Consider the following 21,815-nt stretch of genomic DNA (forward strand, 5'->3'; position numbering starts at 1 on the left):
TGCTGCTCAAGAAGCCTGAATTCACAATGCAAATACAAATTAAGATGTTCTGCTGCTGTGCCAAACAGCTTAAGTCAAGGGTCTTCAAGCGGGGGTCTGCAACCCCTAAGGGATCCGCAGCGGAACTGCATGGGGTCCACCAATGTTTGATCACAAATATTGTTTTGTAATATTTTTGTGATGTGATCGTTATTGCAGACTATGAGCGCTATAACTTGAAAACGCTACTGACTAATAATTTATACAATTTAGCTCGACAGAATGGATCACCTTGTAATATCAACACCCCAAGCACGCAACTCCTCCTCTTTAGGAACTGGTGAAAATCCAGATGTGGAGGCTAATAAACCCGCTCAGGGGTGCATTTCCCAAAAGCACTGTTGGCCAACTATGTTCGTAAGTTCCATCGTTATCAGCATAGTTCAACGAGTCCGTGTTTCCCAAAACGAACATTCGCAAACAGCATCGCAAAGTTGTGCGGTTGGAACGACAGCTCTCCACCTGTGGTTAGAAGCATAGTTTCTAGTTTGCATGACATGTGGACTTAATAAATCCTTATCTTAAGCAAAATAAGCAAGCTGACATTCAGTTCAACCTGTGTCTTTAATTTAGAATACATAAAAATGTATTTTACGTCTTTTAGTTTGTAAAGAGATTTAAAGCACCGTTTTTGAAGACTGCGCATGTGTGAACGTGCTCGACTATGTAAGAACGAGCCTATGATTGAATCTGGAAATAAAGCAAAATAACTGAGAAAAATGAGAAATAGTCCACAAATGCCATGTCTGTAATTTATATCAAAACATCTAGCGTTAATTCAAACTCAAACATGTTTCATTAAAAGAAGTTATTACTCCACCACGTGCGTGACATCATTAACCAACGTGGTTGAACAACCAATTTGTGAGAATATGGTTTCGGGAAACAGTCGTGACTAGCTAGTTGATTTCTTCAACGATACAGTACATCGCACTACGGTAGTTAAGCAGCGAGAAACGCACCCCAGGCTCGGTTCTATGAAAGCAAGAGCACCCCCAATTTATGTAATAATATCATATTGGTGAAACAGATTTGGCAAATGCTTCAGTGCATAGAGCGTCAGATGTTTCTATTTAAAATGTGTTTTTGCAGCAGTGAGCAATGTAGCCAATCACAGGCATGTTTGTTTCTTGAACACAATGGTCAATCAAAGTTAGAATTCCCTCACTGCTCAAAACACCAGAGTTTTCATTCAGTGCGAATCCTCCCATTAACAGTAGTAGACATAATTTATATAATCCATTGAATAAAAGTTTTGTTTAATAAAAGTTTTTCATGCTGCTTAGACGACAGACGCCCCATTACATTCTTCAACATTTCGGAAGTAATCTACATTTGCTTCACTGCAGTGCTAACCATTCCATGGGACAAAATTACGGCACACTTTTATTTTTAGATATGCATTAAGCAATGTAAATGCAGACATAAGATTAGCCTAACAGAAAAATATTTGTATCAAACTATTTTTGAAATGCTATTCAAATTAATTGTAAAAGTAATGACTTGTAAATAATCTTAAATGTCCACTGTACATATTCTTGCTATAAAGCCATTGCTTACGCATTACATCTGCGCTACTAGAGGACACTCAATAATTTCAGAATAACCGTCAGTGATTTGATTCTTAATTGTCCACCTCACGATAAAATTAAAATGTTTTGGTAAACTTAAAGCTAAAGTTCAGGTAAATGTCCATCTGACAATAAAATTAAAATGTATGATTTTGCAAAACTATTAAAATAATTGTGATTAAAACAACTGTGAACAACTAATGAATTGTGATTTTATTGCAACATGTATGTTTGTAATGATATGTGCTACAAACTTTTTTCTAACAGACTTTTTGCTGTTTGAAGTAGAGCTCTATTTCTTCAGTACACACAGTACAGAGTATTGGGTTAGAAATACATCAGGGCTCGGAGTAGAAATGGCACTAAAAGTGAGAAATATGTCGCTAATATGTAAAATGTGAGGGGATTGTCTGAATTCCTCTGTTCTTATCTCTTACGTAACATTTGATAAGATATTGTGTTGTTAAAAATCTGAATTCACTGAGAGTGTTATATAGCGTGTGAATAAATGAATGAATGAATGGATAAATGAATGAATGAATGAAAGCACTTCTACACAGACAAAAATTAAACGGCAAAAATAACAATTAAAATAGCAATTACTTTAAATGTATTGTTTTATTACGGTTAAAATTGCCTACTAACGGTAAACAATGCCCCTGAAATTCAATTCCAGGGACAAATATTGAAGAAGTTTATTTCTGACATTTGGCGTGCTGTCAGTCAAAACAATCATTATTGTATTCCTTAAAACTAAAGCACAGGGATGTTTACTCCATAAACAGATTGAGTGTGTGTGTGTGTGTGTGTGTGTGTGTGTGTGTGTGTGTGTGTGTGTGTGTGTGTGTGTGTGTGTGTGTGTGTGTGTGTGTGTGTGTGTGTGTGTGTGTGTCTTGGTGTGCATGCATTCCTCCACCTGTAATTACTCAGTTATCAGATCTCTACAGAATTAATTACGATGGCGCTGCAGTTTAGTGTGGGTGGTCTGTGAGTGAGCATGTGTGTGTGAGCAAACAAGACCTCCTGGGTTCTGCAGGGAAGACGCTGTATACAGAATGAATGGAATACATTAAGCAGTGAAGACATCAAGACATGTCTTCTCTATATACATCTCTATCTCGATCCACTCCCCTCAGCCCTATTACCGCCCGTCTCTCCCTCATAAAAAAATGATCATATTTCCTTGCTGGTTTCACTGTGGATGGACTACAAAGGAAATATGTGGGGGAAACACTGTAGATTGGTAATGCATAGTGTTGCAAAAAGGTGACATGTATATTGTTTCAAAAAGGGTTAGGACACATTTGGACAAATGTCTGAATGTCATTATATTAGACACAACATATCAAGTGTCCGAATAAATTTTGTCTCAATTTTTGGGGAAAATCTGTCCCTTATGCTCAACCAAGGCTGCATTATATTTGATCAAAACTGTGTAACACGGTTAAAGCAATTAAAAATATTTTTTTCTAGTTTAATATGTTTTAAAATGTAATTCATTCATGTGATGGCAAAGTGGAATTTTCAGCAACAAAATAAATGTTACTTTTATGATATTTTGTTACATAACATTTTTACGTGTGCCTTAAGTGTACAAATACTTTTTGGAGCACTGTGGATACTATACTGAGCTTTTAGCATTGATGAAAGCACATTAGAGAGGACTGTGTGTGTGTGTGTGTGTGTGTGTGTGTGTGTGTGTGTGTGTGTGTGTGTGTGTGTGTGTGTGTGTGTGTGTGTGTGTGTGTGTGTGTGTGTGTGTGTGTGTGTGTGTGTGTGTGTGTGTGTGTGTGTGTGTGTGTGTGTGTGCGTGCGTGCGCGCGTGTGCGTGTGTGTGTTCTTCATTTCTGTGTGGTCTAAGTGATTCAACTGTCCTTTTTGACCGGCCACCATGATAAACGATTTCATCCCAACCCCAAACCTCAGCCGTGTGCCACTTTCTCTGTGTCTGCGTGCATGTGAGTGTGTGTGCATATTTTTAAAGAAGCTGATGATAACAATAATGATGTTGATGATTAAGACTATGACTTAATCAAGATAACAATCAAGGGCTAATATTGCATTGATGAGGAGAATATTTATAATGCTGTCATTAATGACAATATTTCTTCTCGGGAAGCTTCTCAGTAGGAAGCTAAATGTTTATTACATGATCAAACAAGATCTCACCCCATGTTTTTTGCCCTCTATATCGCAGAGATATCTCTCTGATGTATACAGTAGCTACTGCATGAATGCTAATATGGGCATTTTTGTGTTTGCACTTTAACCATTCAATGCTTGATCTTCTGCATGTTATTTTGATGGGAGATGCAAGCTGTAAAAATCTAAATAAAAGTAGTATTTGGAAGGAAAGGAAAAAAAGTTAAATGTATTATTTGAGTCCTAATGTTTTGGTAAATGGCAATTATTTTTTAAGGCATTTTTATCTTCCAGCTCCTTTAAGGGTTAACAACACCAACCAAAGCCTTCTAAGCACACGCATGGTGCTCGTATCTGTTAATATATGATTCTGTGTGTACCAGCTCTGAATAATAATTGCACTGGGCTGCAATTATTGAGATGAGCATGTGCATATACTGTATGTACAGTGTGGTTCAAAAGTCTGAGCTCACTAGTGAATATGATTATATCTAAAAATATTCTAATTATACTTAAATCATGATAATGAGTAAAAAGTTTAAACATTAACATGGATTTCATTGTATATGACCTTAGTATTTCATTTTAACTTTCATTTGAACTTGTTTTAACATAAATTATGCAGAACTTGATGATCATGTTCTCAAGAATGATTTAAAAATGACACATAGGGCCCTATCTTGCACCCAGCGCAATTGACTTTGTACACCGACGCATGTATCATTCCTATTTTGCACCCGCGCAAAGCGCGCTTTTCCCTCCACAGAAGCACGTCGCTAAACTAGGGAATGAACTTGCGCTCCCTGGGCGGTTCAGCGCAAGAAAGGAGGCGTGTTCCAGCGCAAACGTTCCTTCATGCTATTTTGCAGGTTTAGAAAACAATTGCGCAACTAACCAGGAAAAAATAGTTTAAAGTCAGTGGCGCGTTGCGCATGTTATTCATATACTATTTTAAGGGCGCATGCTTGGCCATAATCAATGTAGTGTGCACAAGCACAACGCGCATACACTTTGATTCTCTCATCTACACAGAAGCAGCAGTTTTCATTTTTGCAAATCATACATTATTATGATAGATAGATAGATAGATAGATATATAGATAGATAGATATATAGATAGATAGATAGATAGATAGATAGATAGATAGATAGATAGATAGATAGATAGATAGATAGATAGATAGATAGATAGATAGATAGATAGATAGATAGATAGATAGATAGATAGATAGATAGATAGATAGATAGATAGATAGATAGACAGACAATTTATTATAAAAGCATACATCTAGCTTACACATTTACCCAAATTATCATACGCCTTTTTAACCGAAGTTAATTTGGGTGGGTTTCTCCATCCCCAACGTCCCTGACGAGAGCGTTGCTCTCCTTGGCTGTGAACCGCTCCTGGCGCGCGCCTGGCAAATCCGCCGTTATAATAGGAATCCGCTTTAGAAAAAGCGCGTCTGCTCTTAAAGGGAATGTGAGATGACGCTCTGATTGGTTTATTTCACGTTACGCCCAAACCACACCTATGAATAATGAAGCTACTTCAGACCAACCCTTTTTAGATTTGCGCCTGGTGCAAGAGTCTTTTATCCCGCCGGGAAAATAGCAACAGCGCCCAAGACCCGCCCACAAAGTTACTTGCGCTTTGCGCTTTGACACTTGCGTTTCAGATCGTTAAAATAGGGCCCATAGAGTATCTTTAGCTTCACTGGAAGAACTTCTGAACCTCTGTTCAAAGAGTCAAATGATCAATGTCACAAATTAACTTAAATAGTGACCTAGAAACAGTGTAGAATCTAACATATTTTTCTTATTTTACTTCTTAATATGCATTTGTTTTAAATCCTACAACTTTGTGAATTTCAAGGTTTAAATGAAAAAAAAAAGAATACTTCCATTTTAAATGTGATATTAAATCGGGATCCCACTTTATGTGCACAATAAAACATAAGCTTTACAGTATACCTGGCAGTCTTTGCTCACAGTGTGTTGCTCACACATTGTTTTAATATAGCGACTCTGAGAGTGTGTCTGTGTAAACTGATGTATTTTTGCATTTCCCATGCGCTGTAAGGTAGCGTTTCATCCCCGCTGAGAGAAAAAGGCTGACGGGGTGAGGAGGAGGAGTGTAGTGAAGGAGAGACAGAAAGATATGTGCTTGAGAGAGGAATCCAATCTATTCTGATTGCATGGAGGAAGCAGGCATGTGTGAGTGTGTGTGAATGTGCCTTATGAAGGTCTCATGCAGGCGGTGCACGATTCACAGTTGCTGTTCACACTGCAGCAGAAAACCATTGCCATTAATGTTATGCAGGGAGGACATGTTGTTGTTTTCAGACTGAACGCACGCACACAGGTTAATAATGCAGCCAAACGGATCAAAGAGAGTGTGTTATTTTGTCCCGATACCACTTTTTCACTTCCGATACCGATGCCGCAGCTTTGGCTATTTGCCGATACCGATATCAATCCGATATTTTTATTTTATTCTTGAACTAATACTAATAATAATAAAATATAATGGAAGCACTTTGCTCAATTAGCCACATAAAAACATCTCACTCAAATGGAGAATAAATACTTCTCCAGTATATAGTCCACAACAACAGTTGATAATGAAAGACTGCCAGCCTTTATTCAAAAGACCTCGAGATATGTTTGGCAACCTGAATGAATTTAAAATTAATTTGCTATATTTCAGATCAATATATTTGTTTCCTTAAAATTTTAATTAACTATAACTTTATTCTCATCTGAATTATAAATAATTTATTTCTGTATAAAATAATACTACTTTTAAAAACACATTTGATTTTCTTTTTCATTCAATGTAGAATGTGTAACTTAAAAATAAACAGATTAGTGCTCTAATTTAGGACAAGAAATGAAAACCAATGCAATGATGAATGTCCAAAAGATGAGATAATTTTTGCTTTTAAACTGTGTGTGTGTGTGTGTGTGTGTGTGGACATGTTTTTCTACACCGGTGGGGACTTAAACCTGAATGCACACAGACTCATGGGGACTCGTGTCACCGTGGGGACCTAAATTGAGGTCCCCATGGGTACAAAAGCTTATAAATCATACAGAATTAGTTTTTTTGAAAATGTAAAAATGCAGAATGTTTCCTGTGATGGGTAGGTTTAGGGGTAGGGGCAGTGTAAGGGGATAGAATATACAGTTTGTACAGTATAAAAACCATTACGTCTATGGAGAGTCCTCACAAAGATAGTGCACCAGACTGTGTGTGTGTGTGTGTGTGTGTGTGTGTGTGTGTGTGTGTGTGTGTGTGTGTGTGTGTGTGTGTGTGTGTGTGTGTGTGTTTTTGGTTGGGTGACAGTTACAGTTTGACAAGAGTTTACAGTTTGACAAAAGCACAATGTTGTGTTTTACACAAATATAAGTAGGCTAAACACTTTTTGCAGTTTTAATGATGTCCTGTATGAAAATGACGGAGTATGTTTTTATGTTTCCACTGTTCGATCGCGCCCGTGCCTCTCTCTCTCTGACACACACACATTCCAGCATTGCAATCTTGACATCGCAGCCTGTTCATTTTGCTGCGTTCACACCAAAACGCGAATAGAGCGTCAAATTTGCGTCTATCGCGTCTAGTTCGATGCTTGAACAGTTTGAATCCATTCGCGCGTCCAAAGCGAATAGGACGCGCTGCGCGCGTAGGCTATAATGATAAAGTGAGCGTTTGAAGTGAAATAGACGCGCGTTCAGAGCTAAGGCGGGCTTCAGATTAGGTGTCCCTAAAGAACCCGCATATGCGCGTATCTAACAGTAACGTTAGTTCCGTATTACATTAATTAATGTGCACGCGAGATTTATTTATTTTTATACCGTGTATTCTCTGTGTAAATCCATGCACCGAACGTACGTTCAGTACGAATACGTACCGTTACACCCCTAATGGGTATCGATCATAGGTATCGGATAATTTTTTTTCTCCCCTCCGATATCCGATCTAGCATTTTGGGCCAGTATCGGCACGATACCGATGCCGTGGATCGGATCGGGACATCCCTAGTTATTTTGCTAGCTAAAACTGTTCATTAACAGTTCAGTTATGACAAAGAGTTTGGTTCTAAAACCACAGAGCAAGTTTGGTTGATTTGTGCTTTATAAGTAGAATTCATACAGCTGACAACTAGCTGTCGTAATCTGAAACACTGACTGAGACTATGTCTTATCTATTGATCTCCCCATCAACATGTCCCTAATACATCACTGTCTGCTTCTGCCTCTCTCCTCCACCCTGGCCTGCACATCCATACATCCATACATCCATACATCCATAACCACCTTCACTCTATTTCACTCTCTCTCTTTCTGTCTTTCCATATATCATACAGAACAATATCCCCATCACTCAATCATACTTTCATGTTTTCTTTTGGCAGGTCATGCGAAATGTATTATTTCTCTTTTGTGCAAAACAAAACAAAACAAGCTAAACTAAACAAAAAAATGCATTACATTTAAATTAATCATACAAGTAGTACAAGTGAGAATATACATAGAGAAAGGAAAGAAATACGTAGTTCTTCTTGAACTTGTTTGGCTTAAATAAAATTAAAATTTTAGGTTTTAAAGGGGTCCTTAGAATGATTTCACTTTTTTTAACTTTAGTTAGTGTGTAATGTTGCTGTTTGAGCATAAACAACATCTGCAAAGTTATATAATGCTCAAAGTTCAAAGCAAAGGGAGATATAACGTTAAATTTGCATAAACCCTGCACCCGGGAACACGCAACAAGGGGGTGAGGCCATTTTGGGCTGCTTTAGAGAAAAGGAAGTGTTTTTGTTGCTGTTTTTTACACCCCGGATAAAGTTTGTCCTATGGCTGACGAACTTAGAGAGGTTAAAATTTGTTTTTAACACTGTTCCTGAACATTATAACCTCAACGTTTGTCTGTGCGCTGCACATTTTATGGAGAACAGCTTCGAGAAGAGATAAATGCAGGCTATATTCATAAAAGCTTCTCCTGAAAGACAATCTGTTGTTTATAGATCACAACTTGTCTTTTGTATTTTGTCTTAACTTTTGTCTTAAGTATGTCTTATTATTTGTAATTGTGTTTTCTATTAACAATTATAATAATAAGCTTTATGTAGTTGCTATGATAGATGTAAAAGAAGGGCAAAGCTTTACAGTATTGATGTAGTGTTTACTTTAGCTTTTGTAAGCTCTCGCTTTTGTAAGATTCTGTTAACCGGCCCTTAAAATTATCCATGATTTTGTGATCGATTACTGTTTGTATCACCAGTTTTCCAAAAAAATATGATTAAATGGTGGATAACATCGTATCTTTAAGATATTTACAAAAAAACGATACCACTCTGAAACGCCCTTTGAAATCTGTGTTTGCAAAGTCTGTGCTTGTAATCCGTTCAGCACAATCCTCTTGTTCATTAACATTGACAGGGTCTGAATCGGGCTCGAAATGGTTTGAAATTGACGCCATCATTAATATAAACATGTGCTAAAGTGCTGCCAATCACAACACAAGGGACCAGCTAACCAATCACAGCACATTTCGTATTTTGGAAGGAGGAGCTTCATCAAAAACGACGCATTTAACCAGACTGTGGAGAGAGGAGCTGTAATAATGTAAAATATGTGAAAAATATTGTGTTTTTTTGAACAATCAAGCATGAAAACATATTCGAGTACACCCCAAAAACAAAATCAAGACTTTATAAAAGGGCATAATAGGACCCATTTAATGAAATATGTATATGAATTACCAAATAGCACACTCTCTTTGATCCAATTGGCCGAATTAACGCATGTATGCATTCAGTCTGAAAACAACAACAAAAACTTGTCCTCTCTGCAGTACTTCTTTATTTGGAAGTTTTCTGGTTCAGCTAATTAGACTGAAAATAAATTCTTAATAAAGCTAAGGCTCAGCTATGAACTTTATATTGTTGTGTCTGCTTCTGAGCACTGTACTGCAGCTGGAGGGAATACACATAAGCTTGTGCACCTGAATAATTTAACTCTGTATGCTTGATAAAAGGGTAGGAATTTAGGGGGACATGTAATTGTTATTAAGAATTAATAGTTTTTTTTTTTGTTTTTTTTTGCTCTTTATGATATTGTTGATGTTGTTTTGTCTTTTAAACGCAGTCACCATTAGTGTCCCATTTGGTGTAGTTTTGTTCCTCAACAGCTTTACACACATAAATATTGGGTAACTCTATCACGTTCGACTGAGCCAGTCTCAGTCAAATGACAGTATAATTAATATGATGACTATAATTTAGATAATGAGAGTCAATCAACTGAAATAACTGAGTAGAAACAATGAACCAAAACAACTACCTGCAATTTAATAGCTTCGATTAAATGGTTAAGTTGACTCATTTAGCAAATTCAACTTCTAAGAATATACAGTCTGTATAGACAGTCTTCAAAAGCAGACCAAAGAGAAATCTACTGTCAAAGACATTAATTAAATTGTGCTAATCTCTTTCTATATCAAACTGTGTGGTATCAGTCAGGAGTTATCAAGCAATAAAGCACACGAGACAGGAACAGCAAACTTCATCCATCTTGTTTACTCTTCACTTCCGTTCTCACAAACATTACGTCACGACACAACACTTCAAAATAGTAGTAACATAATTCACTCATGAACACAACACAATGTTTCTAAGAAGGACTGTGGATTGTTGTGCTCTGGAAATCATTCTTTCATTTTCTTAAAGGAATAGTTCACTTAAAAATGAAAAAACTCTCATCATTTACTCACCCTCAAGTTGTTTCAAACCTGTTAAATGTCTTTCTTCTGCTGAACACAAAGGAAGATATTTTAGAATGTCGGTAACCAAGCAGTTGATGAGCTCCACTGACTTCCATAGTAGGAAAAAAAAAGACTATGAAAGTCAAAGGGGTCCATCAACTGGTTACCAACATTCTTCAAAATATCTTTCTTTGTGTTCAGCAAAAGAAAGAAATTCATACAGGTTTGAAACAACTTGAGGGTGAGAAAATGATAACAGAATTATCATTTTTTAAGCAAACTATTCCTTTAACATCTTTATCTCTCTTTCTCCCTCTCGCTCAACTAAAATGCTATGATCTCTTACTGGGCCAGACATTTTAAGCCCTTTCTCGCTGAGCTTTCGCTCTCTTTCCTCCCTCTGTGCATCTCTTCCACCTCTCTGGAGCACTCAAGCCATGACTTATTCATCCAACCCAGGATTTATTATGTTTGGCCATGCATTTTTAACAGTGTATTTTTTTAGGTACACCCATTTCACGGCTGAACTACAGCTCTGTTAACTGAGGCCCCCACTCTCTGATCATGTCTACAGTTCTACCTGCTGGGAAGAAAAAATAGCGGAGATAAATTTAAACAAAGAAAGTGTGAGGAAAGAAGAGGTTGGATAGTTGCAAGTTACAGAAATAGGCCACATTAATTAATTATTTCATCATGCATTCATCCCCACGTTTTTTTTTTTTTTTTTTTTGTCTTTTGATGAGATGGCAGACAGAATGTCCTAGCCTCTTTTTAGCATATACGAAAAGAGGATGGTGAAAATCCTGAAGAAATTAGAATAAATCAATTTAGGATAAACAAATGTATTTCACACATCTAACTACTGTAACTGACAAACATCAGTTACATTTACTAAACAGTAGGGGTGGATACGGTATTCGGAAAGGCACAAATAATGTGTTTTTTACAAATACTTATTTCGAACAAATACTTTAAAAATATTTGTATTCGGGAACAAGAAAAGCTTTATATCAAAAAGCTGCGTTTCCTCATGAGACATGGCGACCGGCGGTGCTGCTGATGTGGTGGCTGTAAATCCACTTGGTAAGAAAGGAGGAAAGAGCCACATATGGAAATATTTTGGATTAGGCTAATGCCACGTTGTCATAAGGGGTCATTATGGGGGCTTATAATAGAAGCGAGTGGCGCGCTCGTTTTTCCCATAGACAGTAAGGTTTTTCCAGGCGCGCCTATGTCCATGGTTGCATAGCCATGACAGACGCCACGAGAGAGCAAGCGCTTGTGGAAAGGAGAAAGTGGTGCGAACTGCGCTCTCCATGATGACGAGGAAGTATCAGCAAAGAATTAATTGATTTCTAGCCCTTGCATTAGCTTTAGATATATTTATGGAGATGAGAAATGAAATAAAAAGCCATCATTATGTCATTAATATCAGTCCGTCAGAAAAGCAGTTCTAGGCTTATTCTTGGCTGGATAACTCTTAGCAGGTTTAAAAAGCCCTTTTAAAATTAAATATGAATGCAGTTTTGGATTAAAGTACAGTCAAGTCAAATAAAACACGTTTTATCTCCTGTATAGTTTGGTAACACTACAATAAGATACCATTCATTAACATTATATGCGTTATCTAACATCAACACATTGAGTGAACAATATATTTTTGCAACAATAATTAATGTTTGTGAATGTTATTTAATACAAACACTTGATTGGTCATGTTTGTTCACTTCATTCATTGTGCATTAAATAATGTTAACAGAAATAATGTTAACTTTTGATTTAAAAAAATGTATTTTTAAATTAACCCCAAGGAGAATAATTGCGACAGTATATAACTATTGTTTATTGTTAGGTAATTTTATCTAATGTTACCTAACAAATGGAATCTTATTGTAAAGTGTTTTTAATACTACATTTTCCATCTTTGTAACCGTGATATACACTTTAATATATGTAAATTTAATCTAAATTAAGCTTTGGTACTGAAATTGGTACCGAGAACCGTGGATTTTCACAGGTATTGGTACCGAATACTGAAATTTTGGTACTGTGACAACACTAGTAGCTCTGTTAGCTCGGTAATTTAGACAATAGGCTGTTGACAGAGTAACGTTAAAGTAGGTAATGGCTGTTATGTTATTTTATTTTCAATGACGTTCCTTGTTACATGTTCATTGCTGGATTTATGGAAAAACATCAACCAATATTGCATATCCATAATTATTATAATGGATATAATTAAAGAATACTTACACTATAACGTAAATAAGAAGTGTAACGTAAAAAAACTGGATTTTTACACCTATTTTGAATTTTACTCGAATACAAATACAAATACTTTTCCCCCCTCAACAAATACAAATACAGATACAAATACCGGCTGCTTTGCACACCCCTACTAAACAGTGTAAATTAGCATGAGACCGCAATTCCAGAAAAGCGCAGATGGAAGTGGAAACTGACAATGTGCAACTTAAAGAACATGGACGCCGAAATTAATTTCCATAATGATCAACGCAATCTACAAGCAGCACAAATGAGTGTAGGGTCTCAAACAAGCAGAGTCGATGATAATCAGGTGTGGGTAATCTACTAACAATACTGGGCAGAAAATTCAAATAACATGACTTGGCAAACACTATGTTTGTGAATTGTCTTCCACTGGGATTGGAAGACAATTCGAATGGAGAATATTCTCTTCCTTCTAGAACACGGTCTCTGTTCACTGCAGTGCCTCCTTCAGAAGCAACTATCAGCAGCCATTTCAAATGTAAAATGTGTTAAGACATGCTTTTTTGGGGTGTTTAATGATGGCACAAATACCAGTATATTGACTACAGCAAACCTTAGAAAATCATGTTGCATGATTTATTATTCTCCTCCCATAATTTTTGCATGTGAAATGAAAACTCCTACAAATGCATATGCAATTATGTCAGCAGCTAAAATCAAGCGTAGCGTTAGTTCTGGAAGGTCACGTCAGTCAAGCTTGAATCAGCTGAGAGTAAATTTTTGTGACCTTATATAGGAATCCTATATAATCCTATACTCCTATCACAGCATTCCTACATATAAGGTCACAAAAAATTGCTCAGTAACAACTTCTGCAGTATTATCAGCAGCTTTATTGTGTTGCTCAGGAGCTAATTACCCTCCTCTCGTCCAGTCAGGACTTGGCCTTCTGATATTCCTCTTTGAATAAGACTCACTTTTCTTAAATTATATTGTACAGTACATTAAATTATTGAACATTCATGATATCTGCATTACATTTATGTTGGTTCTGTTCTGTTTACCCTAAGGGGGCCAACAATGCGCATGAACACACCTTGTTTTCAGACCAGCACGCCCATGGGTGCACAAATGGGCGCAAATGCATTTGCTATTTAAAGGGATGGTTCGGAGTAATTTCAACCTAGGGTCCTTTGCACCATGACCTCGAGCCAAACACCATTAGTGCATTCCTGGAACTGGGCGTCGTTACATTACATCCTTATGCATCGCTTTCTGCCAGGACTTTTACGGGATTTTTCCAAATCATGGAAGTGACTTCGACGTCCGGGTTAGCGGTAGCATAAGCCATCAGGCAAGTGTTATTTATTATAAATAGTTTAATAGTTATTTAAATAAACTCCTGATGTACTTACAAACTTTCCAATGCCTCATTTTATGAGTACTGAACCTATTTTTACTACTCTAGAAGTTTGGTACCATTCTGGGCATTATTAGTGGGGCAATTTATGGGATACAACCTTGGCTCCATTATCTCTAAATATGCTCTAACTTTAATAATGTTCGACCAAGGGAAAAAAAGCTTCTGGTGGGGGGGGGGGGTTGTTTGGCTCAAGGTTATGGTGCAAAGGACCCTAGGTTGAAATTACTCTGAACCATCCTTTAAACAACGTAGCGCATGGCATGAAAATGATAACTGGATCGGGCTGAAACTAGCAAAAAACACTTGAGTCGTGCCTGGCGCTGCATTGTGCATTTATTACAATAAAACATAATTGTTAATGCATGGAATAATTTGTTTATCAGATCAGATAGAAGTTGAGAATGGGATTGTGTCAAATCGAGAGCTGTCTCTCATTCTAGGTTAATATATCCATTATCCACTTATTCTATGTAAATTGGCAGGCCAATGCAGACATATTTTTAGACTTTATTAAAAATCTTTAAACATCTTCTAGTATCAGTTTTTTTTTTTTTTGCATCGTGACTTCCTGATTCAGAATCGAATCGTGACACACCTAAAGATTCCCATCCCAAGTGATGCAAAACATGCTTTAAGGTTATGTAGCCACACATTTAATGTTTCATCTTTTATCTTTTATCTCCGACTTGGATACTATTTGAAGTATCAAAATAGCATTAGTGTTTGCAAAACTTTAGGAAGTTAGACCAGAGTGCCTCTCTGACTCACCTATTTCTCATTACTTCTTGCATCTTGCCTGCCTGAAATCTTCCCTTTATCTTTTGTTTTTGTCTTTAGCCTGGTGTAATAACAGATGCCTGAGTCTCATGTGGTGCTTGAGTTTGCCTGTCACAACCACAAAACTGTGACATTTTTTTCTTCTTCTTTTTCTCCCCCTTCAGTTCCAATGTGCATGAATGACAAAAAAAAGTATTTAACAACTAAGAGCCAGATTTACAAACAGTTTGCGCCAGCGCAAAACCTTGTTTGGCAGGATTTCCTGAAGACACGCAGTGAAAATTTTGTGAAGAAAAAGCATGGACAAAATTATTTTTGTCAGGACCACTATCGTCAAAGATGATTGACAAATAGCATATAGTTTGGAACTCCCTGCCCATCCATGCAGCCTAGCATAGACAAGAGCAGGGAGAGCAGCGATAACCCCCGCGTTGCTATTTTGAGGCAACAGAAATAGTCTGCGCCATTGACCAACTGAAACCTGGTCTAAAGTCAATTGCACAATATATATATATATATTTTTTTTTTTTGTTATATAAAGAGCGCGTTAGTAATGTGCACCTATAGGTGGGTCCAATACGCGTGTACACTCAGCTTATTACACACACAGGGTACGCGCAGCAGCACACAAACATGCCATATATTAAAAATAAAAAAGATTACAATGTAAAAGATTATTATTAATTATTATTATTATTATTATTGTACATAAAGACATGGTGGAATCCGGCTTGTCCCGTACATGGTCTGCTTGCGTGCTCTAACCTCGTGCACGAGCAGATCCGTTTGCTCTCTGGAGAAGCGTTCAGCGTTTTCGCTTGCAAATTCTGTCATGTAAATAGCAATCCGCCATGGCGAGTGCAACTGGCATTTAAAGGGAATGGGAGATGAGACTCTGGAGGGCTAGTACTTATAAGTACTACGACAATGTGAAATAATACTTATAGGTACTATGGCAAAATCATTGCTAATGGGGAATGTAAGTTACCCAGAACAGAACTGTGTGAAAGTTAAAAAAAGTTACATGTAATTCCACGTTATTGTACTTGTGTATAAAAATAAAAAAAATACACATTATTACATCATTTCCTCCTTAGTTTTAGATATAGCCTGAAAAATATAACTTTTCCATTTAACTTTGCACATGTACCAGTTGGATTTCATTGAATGTTTTGTGTTAAAGTCAAGTCAAGTCACATTTATTTATATAGCCTAGCACTTTTTACAATACGAATTGTTTCAAAGCAGCTTACAGAGATAACAGGAAAATAATGCAACAAAGTTTGTTACCAGAAGAAAATAGCATCACAGTCCAGCTTAAGTAATGACTCGTCAAAAGTTCAGTGATGTTTCATTTTGTTGTAAAAAAAGGTATTAATTTAGTTCAATTATATATTGCCGCTCTGGAGAAAACCGTGATGTCATCATCCAGTTCAATTCAGTTCTCATATAATGGTGTCAATGCAGGCAGATCAATATTATTGTTGAATATTAAATTAAATGTTAAATTTAATGTCCCAAACTAAGCAAGCCAAAAGTCAATGGCAATAAAGGTGAAAAAAGGTAAAAAAGGTGAAAAAGGCGACAGTGGCAAGGAACCAAAACTCCATCAGGTAGCAGGATGGAGAAAAAAAAAAGACAAATAATGTCAATGTCAGTGTCAATGCAGGCAGATCAATATTATTGTTGAATATTAAATTACAAGTCAAATAAAATACCCAGGAACATGCTTTAGTTGGCTTTTAGTAGAAAAGAAAGATTTCAGTCATCATGCCCTGACAAGTACGGTACTGTACTCTAAAGGTATAAATGACATGACTTGAAATTAATTATTATTATTACTAATGTAATTGAATAAGAGTGTTTCGTCTGAATAGCATTTGAGTGAAGTAAAAATTCCCCAAATCAATACACAAGTAATGAAGGCCAATTACTCATGTTCTCTGTTACAACATGCTGAGAGGTTTTTCAGTCCATTAAATGGCATCATACAAAGTCAGATTTCCTAGTAAATAAGAAGAGAGCTAAGTGCAGTTTATATCAGCACCCAGCACACATGGATGGGGCTTTTTCTGCTCTGTGATGGTTTTCTTAGTAACATTCAAATGTTGTCACTGGAACAAAACAGTGCGTCAAATTAAGCAGTGCAGAGGGCTAGTCGTCGCCTCTTTCAACTCAATAAGAGCACTCCCTAAAAAAACGCTTTTAAGCAATGCTCACTGCTCAATGACTCATAATAACGCCTCTCTGAAAGTGTGCAAGAGTCTTTGTGTGAGTTTTAGTGAGACATCCAGATAAATGAGTGTGGCCATTTTAAGGCCACATTGTAGCTTGGTTTCTAGACAAAAACTGTTATAAAACAGCACCCCAAAAAATAAAAGTGGGCATAAAACACATTAATTTTATTATGAATAAAGATAATAATACACATCTTGTATTATTAATTGGAGTGATGTTACTTTAATTTGCATAATTGCAATGTCATTTAGCAGGCATACCTCTATGCGACCTGTGTCTGGTTGAAAACCACGGGAGGGGTCTTCTGTAGTGACCCGGCACTGAATGGCACAGCCATTGATCTGGATCTTGTCCTGTTCGAGACCCAACTCAGGAAGACTGCGACCCTCACACACACGCAGCTGTGCATGAACCAAATCCACACTAACAGAGGCAGAGAGAGAGAGAGAGAGAGAGAGAGAGAGAGAGAGAGAGAGAGAGAGAGAGAGAGAGAGAGAGAGAGAGAGAGACGTTATCAGCACTAACTGATGAATAAACCCTAAAGTGGAATAGAATTCATTACACAAACTTGAAACACCAATCTCACTTTTATCTTTGACAATCACAGCTGCATAATTAATTCGCTGATCTTCCTCCTTTTGAAATGTTTATCCATGAAAGATGTTTGCCCACTTAGTGCTCACACCAAGATCATGCAATTTGCTTTGATTCATTCGAATCCATTATGATGTAGACCTATTGATTGTCAGTGAGACACCGTTTCTAATAATCCAAAAACAATCCTTGCTTATTTCAACCAATTAAAGTCTTTCAGACATGATTCAAAGTTTAAAAAAATCAAGCAGAATTAGAATAAATGAATTAAAATGGCTATACAAAGAGCATTAAGCACAAATACTAATTTGCTCTCAAAACTATCTAAGGAAATTTCGAGTAATTCACTTCAGGGACTAAAGAGATCTGCTATTTTAGCTGACAGGAACTATATGCTAATTTTATCGCTAGGCTTCTTAGCTGATAAACCACTTGATTTTGAGAGAGGGGAAAAGACTTAAATTTATTTTATGTTCTTGGTTGGATGTAAAGCATATGGTGGTTGAGAAGTAGCTTTGACATTTCTGTGAAAGACAGGAGGTACGCTAATGACTTGGCATGAAAATGTCAAAAATAAGCTAATAAACCACACACTGTCTAGCATGCATACATACAACACCTGTACAGATCTTAAACTTGTCAACAGTAGCATACAGTAGGAAAACATAATCTACCAATCTATACAGAATGTGAGGGTGAACTATTTAAAGTCTCAGGTTTGAATGAATATCCAACCTTGTTTAATTTCAATTTTCTTCTGGTATACAGCTAAAATAGTGCCTTTTTAGCTTCATCTTCAAATGAATGTTGATGCTTGAATAACTGTGTGTGTGTGTGTGTGTGTGTGTGTGTGTGTGTGTGTGTGTGTGTGTGTGTGTGTGTGTGTGTGTGTGTGTGTGTGTGTGTGTGAGAGAGAGAGAGAGAGAGAGAGAGAGAGAGAGAGAGAGAGAGAGAGAGAGAGAGAGAGAGAGAGAGAGAGAGAGAGAGAGAGAGAGAGAGAGAGAGAAATTTTATCAAGCTGATAAAAATTCCATTGCATACAAAGCTCTCCTGAGCAACCAGCGGGGTTCAGATGTCCACCCCCTGGACCAGCTGGCTCAGAGGTACATGGAGCTAAACACAGTCAGTAGTAGACAGACAGGTAGAGAGAGAGACAGGTACACTGAGCTAGAGACCTGCGCGGGACACAATGTTCAGTCCCGCTCCCGCCCGCTCCCGCAGTGTTCAGTCCCGCTCCCGCCCGCTCCCGCAAAGATTTGTCATTTTTAGTCCCGCTCCCGCCCGCATCTGTGATATTATGTCCCGCTCCCGCCCGCAAATGCCCGCAAGACGGCAGGCAGCAGGATGGATGTTCACATTCTGTCTCACGAAAGGTCTTGGAAAAAAAAAAATGCGTGCGCACATAATTCCTTACAGTAACTAACGCCAACAAAGATAAACATTAATCGGCCCAAATTTCAATAGGCTTAATTATCATGTAACATAAAAACAGCCTTAGGCATGGCCTACACACATAGGAACATTTGTTAAACGGATCATTTTTATCCTAGACTACAGGCCATTTAAACATTTAAAATGTGATCACCAAAACACGAAACGGTCCCATATTAGGCCTACGAACAGCATAATATTCACTAGTAGGCTAACAGTAACCAAAAAAAAAATAATAATTATTATTCGATTAGGTAATATTATTATCTATCTAATATATATAATTATATATTAGATAATGTTAGAATTTTATTGCTGTCTATTTTGAGCTTTCGAGTTCGAACACGGAGCAGCGGGAAGGAATTGTCTCTAAACAAGTGTGCGTGAGATTAGGCCCCGCCCGTACTCCAAAGGACAACATCCACAAGTTTAGGCTGCTTAAAACGTTTTTATTGCTGCCAAACAGAATCTCCCTCAAAACTACAAATTATGTACGCTACTTTAATCATTTATATATTTTACTTTACACTCATATTTAATTTGCGGGAGTGCAGCGTATCATCCCTCCCGCCCGCACCCGCAAGTGCACCTCCATCATCCCGCCCGCGCCCGCAATGACCTTTCAAAATTTGTCCCGCGCCGCACTGTTTTGCGTCGCAACCCGCGGGTCCCGCGGGACTCCCGCGGGAGTGCAGACCTCTACACTGAGCATCAGAGTCGCCACAGACACAATCCTCAGTCTTCAATCAAAAGATTTGAAACTAAATTAAAAGACGAGTATACAGAACAATGGCAAAATGAAAATAAAATACAACACAAACTCCTCTGTTATCAATCCCTGAACAGAGATATCCAATTGGCCGAATATCTCAAAACAAAAAATCCAAAAGAAATACGAATTTTAACAAAATACAGAGTCAGTGACCACGAGCTGGAAATTGAAAGAGGTAGACATTTAAAAGTGTGGAGACCAAGAGAGGAACGAGTCTGTACACACTGCCACCAGGATATCGAAACAGAATTACATTTCCTATGTACATGTCCCAAATATGAAGACCTAAGAAACAAATATTTCCAAAAATTTGAAAAACATATACCAGGCTTCACTACCTAGACTGAGGACAAAAAGCTTTTTTTTTTTATTAGGGGAAGATAAAAGCACGGCATGGCTAGCAGCAAACACACCCATGCAGTAGATACACACACAGAATTCGGATGAATCACAAAACGTCTCTGGTTACTTAACTGTAACCTTGTTCCCTGAGAAAGCGGAACGAGATGCTGCGCTGCTCAGCGCATTGGGAATGTTTTTAGTCGTGACCAGCTATGAATATTGTGTGTAACACGTCGATAGAATTGACCCGGAGGTAATATAGCCTCGGTCGATGACGTCATCGGCGCGCACCCGCAACACGAGGCTATAAATAGATGAGCCACAGGTGCATCGTCAGGATATTTTGTCTGAAGAGCAGTCCTGGGACATCTTCAGCACGACAAAGCAGCGCAGCATCTCGTTCCGCTTTCTCAGGGAACAAGGTTACAGTTAAGTAACCGGAGACATTCCCTTTCGAAAGCTACAATCGATGCTGCGCTGCTCAGCGCATTGGGAACGAGAATACCCACGCCGCCGTGCTTGAACATGTCTGGACCCCCACGGTTGTGCATGTGTGTTTCACAAGAACGCAAGAAGGCCTAGACATTAGCTTGTGATGTCGACTCAAGGACATGAGAGCCCGGAGTGGCATGAACATCCAAACTATAAAATCTTATGAATGTGTGCGGAGAGGACCAACCTGCCGCATCACAAACCTGTTGCAAAGGGGCCCCCCTTGCCAAAGCACTAGAAGAGGCGACCCCCCTGGTGGAGTGAGCCCTAAGGCCTATAGGCGAAGCTTGGCCGCGCGCCTCATAAGCAAGAGCGATAGCATCCCTGACCCAATGAGACATAGTCTGCTTGGTAGCAGCTCCTCCTCTGTTGCTGCCCCCATAACAGACGAACAGTTGCTCCGACTTACGCCACTGGCAAGTGCGGTGGACGTAAGCCTGAAGAGCACGGACTGGACACAGCCTGTGAGATCTTTCCTGCTCCGGCGTTGTGAACGGCGGGGAGCAGAAAGCCTCAAGAGTGACAGGATGTACAGCCGAAAATGGAACCTTAGGCAGGTAATCAGGATGTGGATGCAAAATCACTTTCACCAAACCTGGGGCAAAGTCTAAGCAGGATGGAGAGATAGAAAGAGCCTGCATATCCCCAATTCTCTTCAAGGAAGTTATTGCCATCAGAAAAACCATTTTTAGAGTCAGAAGTTTATCAGACGCTGATTCTATTGGTTCAAAGGGGGTGTCAACCAGACCCTCAAGAACTATAGCTAAGTCCCATGAAGGGATCTTGGTTCTTACTGGAGGCCTCAGTCGCCTGGCTCCCCGAAGGAAGCGTGAGAGCAGAGGGTGTCTCCCAAGTGGCGCCCCGTCAACTAAGGCATGGCAAGCCGAAAGAGCGGCCACGTAAACCTTAAGAGTGGCAGGACATGTGCCTGTTGATAATTTCTCTTGCATGAAGTCCAGCACTGAAGCAATCTGGCAGTTAACTGGATCTACATTG

General features: G+C 38.2%; 1 protein-coding gene across 1 annotated transcript in view; it reads right to left on the reverse strand.

Annotated features, from left to right (window-relative positions):
- pcxb (pyruvate carboxylase b) overlaps positions 1 to 21,815 on the reverse strand; it is a 249,787-nt gene that overhangs the window by 169,146 nt on the left and 58,826 nt on the right. The window contains exon 9 of the mRNA XM_081348433.1: positions 17,449 to 17,611. Within this exon, the coding sequence (XP_081204559.1) occupies positions 17,449 to 17,611 (163 nt within the window). The remainder of the gene's footprint in view (positions 1 to 17,448; positions 17,612 to 21,815) is intronic.

This window comes from Scardinius erythrophthalmus, assembly GCF_964197995.2.
Source record: "Scardinius erythrophthalmus genome assembly, chromosome: 2".
In the NCBI taxonomy this organism is placed as follows: domain Eukaryota; kingdom Metazoa; phylum Chordata; class Actinopteri; order Cypriniformes; family Leuciscidae; genus Scardinius; species Scardinius erythrophthalmus.